The 11,053-nt window shown below is 38.1% G+C and overlaps 1 protein-coding gene across 1 annotated transcript; it reads right to left on the bottom strand.

Moving 5' to 3' along the window:
- Positions 1-1,612: 1,612 nt before the first annotated feature.
- LOC108241279 (transmembrane protein 235) lies at positions 1,613-10,875 on the bottom strand. The gene is made up of 4 exons (XM_017425311.3): positions 10,413-10,875; positions 9,429-9,506; positions 8,808-8,945; positions 1,613-4,107 (listed from the first exon to the last, which is right to left on the bottom strand). Exons 1-4 carry the CDS (start codon positions 10,582-10,584, stop codon positions 3,863-3,865), a joined length of 633 nt encoding a protein of 210 aa, XP_017280800.1. The 5' UTR covers positions 10,585-10,875; the 3' UTR covers positions 1,613-3,862.
- Between the last annotated feature and the right edge of the window lie 178 nt (positions 10,876-11,053).

Genomic DNA, 11,053 nt, shown 5'->3' with positions numbered 1-11,053 from the left:
CATTTTCAATGTGTGGTTTCTAACTTGTCTTGCATCAAATTGAATGATTTTTATAACCTGCCACCAAAAGTAAAAGTTTTTTTTTTCCAAGTTTCTGTGTCTCGTGTTCATTTGACTGTAGCTTTAGCAAAATATTTCATAAACCAGTTGATGCATTATTTAAAAACTCAGAAGGTAATCATTGGATATACATCTACAACTAGTTACCTTTTAGAGTCAATCAGATTCAAGATGGCTGACACAGTAAAACAACCTTAGAAAACAAAAACTGTTATAAATCAGTGACTTTTACAGATACTGCATAATATTGCATATTACGTCATTTACAAGATTTGACCGGGATAGCTGTCTCTGACTCTATCCCTTCTCAGCATAAGATGATCTTAGTTAAAAACTGCCATGAAAGATGATGGGTGATATGCATTCCTTCAAGGAATGCTGGGCCTTGAACTGAAATATGTATTCTTGGAGTTCATACAGCACAACTTTATGAGTTTTATTACTGACTGGGAGATTATGCTATAAAATCTCTTGTCCACTGGGGATATGACTGCGGTCTATTAAGAGGAAAATTCTGAGAAGCTGAGCATCACTTCATGTAAAATTTGCCCCAGAATGAGTCAAAAAATTACAATGATGAAAACTGGAATGTTAATTTAATCGTGCATCTGGTGGAGAGCAAAAGATTTAGTGACCACAAGGGCAGGTTTCACAAAGACAACTCAAGGCCATCTCAGACATTAAGTGACAGATTTATAGGAGCTCTGTTTGGCCAATATATCTGAGACTTTTTGTAGACATAATCTACGGCAGAAAATCTGATCAAGGAAAGCGGTTGTGAAAAACCCAAATAAATCCTTAAAACAAGGCTTGGTGCTTCTCTGAGTCAAATTTACTGCTTTTCGTCAAGGCGAAGGGCATAAACCAAGAAGTGATGGTTCAGAGCCAACTTCTGCCAGAGTGGATTGAATTATGTCCCATAAAAAATTAATGGGATTTCAGCAGGTCTAATTTTTAAAAGGCGCTGTGAGACTGTGAGACAGAGCCCCGGTGTTTTGAGTCTTTTATCACCCTCTCCTCTCCTCTCCTCTCCTCTCCTCTCCTCTCCTCTCCCCCTCCCCTCCCCTCCCCTCTCTTTTCCTCGCCATCTGAGGTCTGATGATTGGCGAAAGAACTGTAACACAAACAGCTGAGTGGACACAATGTTTCACAGCTTAGGCTCTGATTAACCAGCTCCAAGTACATCAAATTAGACTGCAAATCACATTAAGGCGAAGTGAACATTTTAATGCTTCGGGTTCTGTCTTTGTCATCTTCTGCTCCTTTTTCTTCCCTTCAGACTACATAGTGTAATTTTCGTTGGTTTAACAAAAGATCTTGAAATCACAACGCTACTATTAAACATCACTTATGTGACTCTGAACGTTATAAAATCACCTTTTGTAGTTATGACAACATATCCAACTCTTTCAGTGAGCAGATCCACTTATGAAAGGATAGACAATAAACAACAGCGTTACAAGATATTGATAAGTTGTGGCCAAATTCCTTCAAGGTAGGAACAAACAAATCTTCACATAAAGCAATTTCTTTTCTGTCAGACTCCAGGAGAGTTTTATTTATGTTCTGAGGATGACATTCAGACTTTCAATTTATTCAGAACAAAGGAGCCACACATGCAGCGGTAATACTTGTTGCCTGTGAACTTTATGGTGAATAGGATGCAGAACAAGTCGATGCATAAAGTGTTGATTCAGGTAATCCTGCTGTATCAACAATCAAAGTTGATTGTGTAACAGGATTACAGAGTCACAGTTCCTATGTATTCATCCCTCAGCTGGAATAATGTTTCATTACCACATTCAACAAGTAAACATCAAGCTGTTTGTTTATTAAAGCTTACACAATGTTTATCATGATTGGACAAATTACACCCATCATATAGAGCCATAAATCTTAAAGCAAGTGCTAAAGGTTGCTTATTAAAGCAATAGTTTAGGTCTTTTAAAATGAAACTTTCTGTAAAGATGATGAACAATTAATATCTTACCTGTTGTAGACAGAATTTTGAAGAAGACAAAGTTCAAATCTGACAAGAACGTCTCAAAAATTTCATGAGATTTCATGCAAATGTTACTTTATAGACCTTTACATTGCTGTCTGTTTTGCTTTAAGTTTATTTACATAAAATTTTATAGTTATTTGCTAGAGCAAATATTTGGAGCAGTAGCCAAAGTAGTTTTAGTGCAACATGGGACACTTCAAGCAGGAATACTATGATATTTCTACAGAATAAACTGTACAATGTAAAACCAACAGTAAGAGATTATAAAACAGCATTCACACAAACTGCTATGAAATTTTTAAGACTGGAGTTGTTCTGATGGCAACAATCTACTTTGGTCTCATGGCTCAGGGTAATGTCCGGGTCTAAAAACCACACTGAAGATAGATAATAATTATTGAAAAACGGATCCAAAGCGGTCTACTATCATTTCACAAGTGTACTTCAGTAGATTAAACCATAAATGTGAGGTCAGCTGTGTGGGTCCAAAGCAAACTGAGGTGGGCAGAGGGGAACAACAAAATAATCTGCTCAGCCCAAATTTTGTTTTGCAAGCCGTGCATATGTAAATAGGTCATGATTTTCAAAAACTGGGTACCGGTATTTAAAACGCAACCATGCAGCTTGCTGGTGATTTGGTCAAAAACACTCGGAATTCAGTGAGACTGCAACAAAATGTCTGTTTATTTTTTTGCCATTTTCCCTCAATTTAGAGTGATACTTTTAGCTGATCAAAATAATCAAAAATAAACTGTATTTCTCGTAACTGAGACCATTCACACAGCTTTCTACAACATGTAACACATTATTTGTTCAGAATCTTTCCACAGAACCCCACTTCATAGATCTAAACGACTGCGTCAACAATGTTTTTTTTGAACTTGCATTGTGCAGAGAAAAGACGTCTCATTGTTGAATCACAATATTTTACATTACTGCATCCTTATGAAGAGTAAAACAGGCAGTACACATGCACATATTTTGTTCTGCTAAAAACAGCATCTCTACGGGAGCACTAACTGTATCTTCACCTTGTTTTCATGATTAGTGCGTCTACTGGCAGCTTGGGCACGGAGACTTGTAAGCGTAAAGCATAACTAACATCAATAGGCTGCTCTAAAAGTCAAATAACTCAGCAACATCTCAACTTGACTCAATATCGAATGTTTTTTTTCAGAGCTGTGAAGTGCAAATTTTCTCCAGTACGCGGAGCAGCAACAAAGCAGCTGTTCTGCTTAAAACATGAAAAACTTCATCGCTTCTTTTTGTGTGGTCAAATATGTTAAACACAGTTCTTCATATGGCAAAGAGCCTACATACATCAAAATGGATATAACCGCTTTAAGCTAAATGCTTGCCTTCTCTTCGTATTGCACGGCACTGTTAAACCCAGTAACATGGTTATATAGCAACGAGGCTGAAAAACCCTGCATTGATACACTCAAAGGGGGGAAAATAAATACTGCTCTGCTGTAATTATCCTGGCTCACTTCATTTTCTTGTTTGTTTGACCACGTCCCGCAACATTACTTTAGGCAGGGTCAGCGGGTGGAAAATAATGCCAAGAAAATGAAAGGCAACGTGCATCACAATGCACCGTGTTCACAATGAAGCAGATGTTCAACAAAATCATTTCATCAGCTTCTTTGTGCGTCTGCTTGCAGTTATGTAGAGACAGCTTGTGCTACATTCTGCGCTCTCGGCTCTTGACCTGCCTGGCCTCTTGTGAGCCTGTTTTCCATTAATAAAAATAAATAAATAAATAAAAAATACAGATAGAATGAGCTTCGAGGTTCGTTATAACATGGCAATAGCTACACCAGAATCATAATGCCCCTTGAGCTGAACTATCCTGGCGGCCAGCATCAGCAGCAGGCCAGTTGCCACCTCCAGGCTGTAGGAGAGCCACGCAGTGGCCAAGGACCAGCCAAATGACACATGGACGTAAATTAGATTCTCGGGGGGCACAGTCCGCTGGAACTCCTCCATGGCCTGATTGGAGTATTTAATATAGATGCTGACCCCAGTCAGGGTGAAAACACCTGCAGACACAGAAAAAGCACAGAGCTTTTTAAAATGTAACATTTCTTTGTGTCACTATAACGCAGAAGTGCACTTATTTTGTGATCCAAGAAACTCCTGAGTTTCTTCATCCTACACTGTAATTACCAGGAATTATTATATAAAACTATCCACGCACCCGATTTAGAGAAAGAGTGTGAAAGGCAACAGTCCATTACACGGAACAGCGCATGAAGGCAGAAAACGCTTCATGCTCATGCCTACAACCAATTAACCCCGCTGTGGTATTCATATCTGTGGGATTTGTTTTCTTGTTGTTTAGTCGAAGAAATGCTGTACACTGAACAGCCTTTTCAACCCAGCTGTCAGGAAAATACTCTACAACTGCCTGGAAACCAGCATCATAACAATATCTATGTGTTATTTTTTCTGTTTTAAAAGCATGCACATTGTGACCGTTCTTTTTTTTTTTTTTTTTTTTTTTTTTTTTTGTGACTTGCATTATTAGGAGGTAGTTTGGAGTGAATTTAACACATTTTTGTTGACAGACCAGGTATTTTACCTCAGATATCAACCTGATAAGTTTCAAACCGTGCTAAACTCCCGTTGCCTGAGCTGAAAAAATTTGCCGGGCTAAAAGAATGAATAAAAGGGCTGTTGCCAGGTAATTGCTAAGTGAGAGATTCCATGTCTCTTATGAGAACAAGGAAAGAAAAAATAAATAAATAAAACAGCAACATATTTTTCTCTGGGAGACTGACTTTTTTGATGTTTTTGAGAACATTTTAAAATACTTGCTTTTTACATGTGAAAAGGACAAAGTGTGCCATTTTTAAAACAGATATAGAAACGTACCAGTGCTACATAGTAGAACTGAAACCTGGTGGAAATGAAAGGGAAAGGTTTGTAGTGTAGCTTCACTCTGCCCTCTTGCTGTGTGTAAAACCCTGAATGATTTGCAGCAAGTTCCAAAGAGCTCAACCCTTTCCTCCTAAGAAAGTGGTTCTGAGACCTGTGACAGGTGTTAATACGTCTGCCTGTCCATCTGCCCGACTGTCTCTGAACAGGATGGAGCATGATGACAGAACTGCTCAAACTCAACCATGAAGGTGGAGCGGTTCAACCCATCAGTGCTAAACATTTGCAGATTCTCTATTTGTGTGGGTCATTGACTGTAATGACTGTTTTTGATTGTCTAGTGATACACAAGACTCGCAACAACAGAGTTTTGTCTGATGGAGTCGATTGTCTCTCTTTCTTTCTTTTTTAACTCTGTCTAGGAATTATCTGGTTGCTCTGAGTCCAATGCTAACTCCAAATTACACCCTAATAATGACTACGGAGCAGTAATGGGTCAGAAAAAGAACACGTCGATTGATGTTGTGACTGCTGTGTTCCCTTTACAACAGCATGTCTAGTTTCAATTATTTGCAGAATTAGAAATCCCCTCCCCAAAAATCTTTCTGAGCCCGCACTACCTCAGTATACGTGTAAAATTATTTCAATGTTTAAGTCAACAAACCTGCACACTTTGGTCAAGAAATGTTTTTCAGAGCAATTTCTTTAAAAGAAAAATTCTCACAATGAAAAGCACCGATAAATGTGACGTAAAAAAGGTAAGGGATAACTTGTCAATTCATATGGTTGTAAATGAGGCCAATTTAAATATGAATTTAGATAAAATGTTTTGGCAATGAGTTTCTAAAGAACCATCACAAAAACTGTTTTGCTTCAAAGCAACGATGAACCCTGCAATTATTAGATGCAAAGGCAGCCTCTGTAAACGCATTTTCAGTCAGTCATATGCAAATCATCTCGTTATGTTGCCTCCAAATATAATCTGATCAGTTTTTCTTCAGAAGGAAAGCAGTGCTGCAAAGCTTTCCTCTGTGTAGCATTTATATATTCCATAAATCAATCTATTTCTTTCTTGTGTTCACCAGAAGACAGAAAATAGGTCTTGTTTAACTTCAGAGGTGGGCCAGCGAGGAAAAAAAAAAAAAATCACAGCATTAAATGTCAACAGCTAAATGTGCAAAGTATTCAGCCAATAAATGAACAATTCAAATTGACCTTTAGTGTGGCACAGTGGAAAGAAAATCTACTTTTCTCTGCATTGTCCTGGACTCTGTTTACTTTTGCTAATTAATCTTTAAATAAATTTCACAAATGAGTTTTCTCACTTTGTCAAGTACAACGTAAATATAGGTGCATGAGAGAGAGAGAAAATAAATTATATCATTTAGATTTCAGCTGCAGTAGTGCCTACAAACCTTTGTTACACTCAGGTACCCACTGCAAGATTCTGCCAACCTTTTATGAACCACAGTTCATAGTGTTCAATAAAAAAGCAGTTCTGTCAGTGCTCATGTTTACAAAATCTAAGAAGATAATTTCATCATTCCAGCTGTGCATGATGCCAGGGACTAAAACACAAACCCTAAATCTCTGACACTAAAATATTGAACTGGGAAGAAAAACAAAATGGTGCTAATGCATTAAATAAGAGGGATAAAAGCAGAACAAAACACACACACACACACACACACAAATCCATTACCTCTTTTTTGTGTTTACCTTGATTTTGAAAGTGGCAGAGCCCGGTGCTGGCAGGTCTTTTGATATTGAAGTGCAGGCAGAAGATGATGCAACGTGCTAGTTAGTGAAGATGGTGTATTGTGGAATAGCAGCTTCTAATATTTTGAATCCAGTACTCAACATCTTGAGCAATAGTTCTGTAGATTTGAGGAAGGCTTTTTTAGGTTTATTTTTTGATATAAGCTGCTTTTTCACCTATTTTCAATCCAATCCGTGCAACTTACCACTTGGCATGTCTCTGAGTGCTGTAAATGGTAAATAGGCCCCACTTACAGTGGGGTGCAAAAGTAGTCATCGCTCTTGGTATTCCTTTTCTTTTGTTGCCTGACAACATGGAATTTAAATGGATTTTCCATTTGATTAAAAGCAATAATTCTTTAAAAAAATGACTTCAGATTAATAAAGTGGATCTTATTTGACAAATTATGTGGCTTCTGGAGGTAATAGTGGGGGCTTCAAAGCAGAGACGGAATGCACCCCTTTTCATATTTACATATTTACTGTGCATTTAATTTGATTCTTTTAATTATTGGTTTTAATTAAATAAAAAAAATCTAAATAAATTCCCTGGTTGTAACTTAACAAAATAGAAAGATTACCAAGAGAGATAAATCTGCATATATTTAGCACCTTTCTGTTTTCTCTAGGTTTTGCAAAATGCTTTAAAGTGTTTCTCATTCACCAATTCACACCCACACAGTGCTTTTTACTATATTTTTTATACTATATACGGCACTTTATGCTCTCACTCACACACTGATAAGTGAGCAATGGGGGTTTTAGTGTGATGCCCAAGGACATATCTATCTATCTATCTATCTATCTATCTATCTATCTATCTATCTATCTATCTATCTATCTATCTATCTATCTATCTATCTATCTATCTATCTATCTTCATTTTGACTTCAGTCCCTGTCAAAGTCTTTCTTTCCTTGCTGTCATATTTATTGCCACAGTTCAAAAGCTGAACAAGGGAGAAACAGAATCACTCTGTTACAGTAGTGCTGATAAAACACATGCCCTTGCACAGCCATTTAAGGAAGCAGTACATCAAGTGTACTTTCTGTGTCTCAGAACATTGCTGCTCAAAGAAAAGAGATTCATCAAAAAGTAGTAGTTCTTTTTTTAAAAATTAGGAATTATGTTTCATACCACTTTCATGCCATTGCATTTTTTTAATTAAGGGCTTTATGAAGACATTCCAACAATTAGAATATGTTTATTTATGGCTTGACCCTTAATATTTCTTATGCTTAAGCATCAGGGAAAGTCACGCGACAGAGATAATTGACGATTGTCTCGGGAAGTAGGGGTCCTTCAATCAGCAGGAATCTCTTGTGTGCAGATTTGTGCGAAGTGTTGCTGTCAATGAGCAATCAGCCAACATGCTGACATGAATACTGTCAATTACGCCATTATCCATGCTGAGACTGTTTGGTGGCAGTGTGTCTAAAGTAACGGCCAGCCTCATCAGGAACTAGTTTGTAATCTCAATCTGTTTTATAAAAGATGCATTTAAAAAAAACTGAGAACATTTGTCCTTATTGTGGCTAAATCACAGCTGCAATCACACTGTTATGTATCATATAACAATTATCTATCTGTGTGTTTGGGTGAGGAGCCCCAGCTTGGCTTGATGTGGCAGAGATAAAACCACCTTTCACATCGACAATATTTCTATCATAATACCCTGAGTCAGGCAGGGTCTTTAAATCTGTATTTGTGCAACAATATTTTACTCCATTCACTCACAAATTAAGCAAGATATTTTATGTCTCATTCTAAATTAGCCCTATGGTGAACCAATGACATTCTTCAATTATTTAGAAATATGCAACACTCACACAATTTTAATGACTTTCTCAATGGTCATCAGTGCACTCAACTGTGCTGCTCATGGCTATGAAAGCTGAATTTAGAGTCCAGCAGTGGCTATGGTCAGAAGTGAATAAGAGCAGCTGGAATAAAATTTTCAAGGTTTTTCTCAATCAGAGCTGTGCTTGTATGGCTCGTATTGTGCGCGCTGGCAATAACGAGAAAAATAAAATTAAAAAAATAATCGAGCCTGCATGCAAAGCACACTGGTTCAGTAAACAGTAGTAGCTGTGTGTGAACTTACTGCAGCAAAGAAAGTAGGACGCCGATGCAGCCAGTAACTTGGGGCTGCAGGCCAAAGAGCTGACAAGTCCAAATATCCAGCCCAACACCAGCAGAACTAGGCTGAAAGGCAACATGATGACCACCACCTTGTGCAAGCCTGAAAATACATGTTTACAAGGGCAGACACAATTTGTGGTTTTGTTAGAGGGTCTGAGCTACAACTTAGCTGTATTTCACAGTAACTCTGAGTGCAATCATTTGGAAAAAGCATCTGCGATTCCCAAATTGATTTTAATCATCTGGGGAGCCGTAGGCTTTTATTCCTATTGTCAGTAGAGTATAATCAACTTGCAGAGTTGATTGAGATAGCCTCTGTCTCAGCAAATGATTTAATTCAGTTTCTTCCTGTCAAGGTTGTAAACAAGGACTGTTCTTCAGGCCCCTACGGAGTCTAATCTAATCTAGGACTTGAGTTAAGTCATTTACCTTTCAAAAAAAATTCACCAAATACACACCAGCCTTAACTGAATGTTAATGCAGGTTTATTGTTAGTCTCCTGAATAAGAGTGTCTGGCAGCCATTTAGATTTCATGTAATTCCTTTTGTCAGGTGAAGAAAAAAAGCAAACGAAAGCACTCACCAAGAAGGTGCCTTTCTGTCTCTGACAGGCTGGACATATTTGCTGTGAAAGAGGAGATGACTGAACTCCTGTTTGCTCCTGAAAATGTCAAAGGAAAAGGTTACATGACAAAACCCCGCGCCAGAGCTGAGGGGAACTTAACACAATCGGAAAAGAAAAATCCCCCAAATATGTGAACTTATTGCAACATGTCTTTTATTCAAAGTGAACACATTTTTGTGACACACTTACAAAACCAAATGTGTGAGTAACACATTTCCCCAGATCTGCCCGCAGGTTTTCGTTTGAGGTTTAATGTTCAGCTACTGATGTATATAGAAAAGCTTCATATTGTTTTTGAACTGCGGGTTCCACCAGCAAATGAAACATATCGAAGACCTGCAACTGTGCAGACTAAAGGCATTACAGCAATCATAAAATATCCAGAACTCTTTAACAAGCTCCAAGCTGCTGAGCTGAGGATGGTAGCGATGTGAGCTGCCACAGTGACAAATGACCCTATATCACTGCACATTTTTACAAACCAAACGGCTCATTATATTAACTGTAAATACTCATTTTTTAATGCAATCGTTAATAAAGCAGTTTACAACTCAACACGTCTTTATACACCGAGATAAAAGTCCTCTCTGTGTCACTATCACAATCTGAGATCCACTGCAGGCAGTTTCTGCACCTGCTTTCTTCACAGTGAGCAGATGAGGGTTTAATCAGGAGCCACTGAGGGATGCTGATCATCAGCACAGTAGAGCAGCAACACCAGCGGAAAAAACAAAACAAAAAAAACAACCAGATAGTCTCAACATGCAATGCACAAATGATCTGATGTAGTCATCTACCGAATGACAGAGAAGTTGACAGGAAAATAATTTAAAATCTGATTAACTTTTATAGTTCTCAGCAGAGCAAAAGTTACATAAATGTTGAGATTTTAAAACACATTTGCATGCAGACTATTTTACAGGAAATGTAAAACTGACAAACCTTCATTGATTCTCCACAATCCAGAGTGTGAGCTCAGGTCATCTGGACCTGTGTAGTTGGATTTATTCACATCGATTATGTACCAATAGTCAGTCCCAATTGCCACAGCGAGGAGGCTGAAGCTGAGCAGACCAGTGAGCCCAGCCGTCAGAACCACCGCTCCGTACTTCATGGTTCAACCCGCTGAGCCTCTTCAACAATTTCTTGTCTCATCTGAAGAGATGCTCCACAGCGCTCTGCGGCCAGCTGGAGCCTTCCTCCTGAAGTCCTGCTTCTCCATCCTCACGTGCAGTTTTAAAAACAAAGAGAATAATAATAGTAATAATTTAAAAAAAAAAACTGAAAAGAAACAAACAAAAAATCCTTCCAGGGATTAAATCCGCCTCATGAGCAACAAAGGAAAAAGAGAAGTGTTTAAATAAAATGAACTTCAGCGCCTTGTTTTATGTCCTCTCCTCATGCAGCGCCTGCACATCTGTTGGCTTTTCTGTGGCGCTCTTTCAGTAATCCATATTGTCAAGTTGCGTGAATGCAATGCAATACTTCCGGAGGGTGCTTTCAAAATAAAACCACACTTAGTTTTTTTTAAAATTCAAAATAAAAGCCACCAACTCGTCGCTGTCATTGGGACTTGACAGTGT

Source organism: Kryptolebias marmoratus, linkage group LG12 (assembly GCF_001649575.2).
Source record: "Kryptolebias marmoratus isolate JLee-2015 linkage group LG12, ASM164957v2, whole genome shotgun sequence".
Classification (NCBI taxonomy): Eukaryota; Metazoa; Chordata; class Actinopteri; order Cyprinodontiformes; family Rivulidae; genus Kryptolebias; species Kryptolebias marmoratus.
This window is presented reverse-complemented; position numbering and strand designations above follow the sequence as displayed.

What these genes read in the sequence shown, in the direction of transcription:
- LOC108241279 (XM_017425311.3), bottom strand. Translation starts at nt 10,584, where the DNA reads ATGAAGTACGGAGCGGTGGTTCTGACGGCTGGGCTCACTGGTCTGCTC. An exon ending in ATTGTGGAGAATCAATGAAG is followed by an intron (nt 9,507 to 10,412) that starts GTTTGTCAGTTT and finishes TGACATTTTCAG; the next exon opens with GAGCAAACAGGAGTTCAGTC. An exon ending in GACAGAAAGGCACCTTCTTG is followed by an intron (nt 8,946 to 9,428) that starts GTGAGTGCTTTC and finishes ATGTATTTTCAG; the next exon opens with GCTTGCACAAGGTGGTGGTC.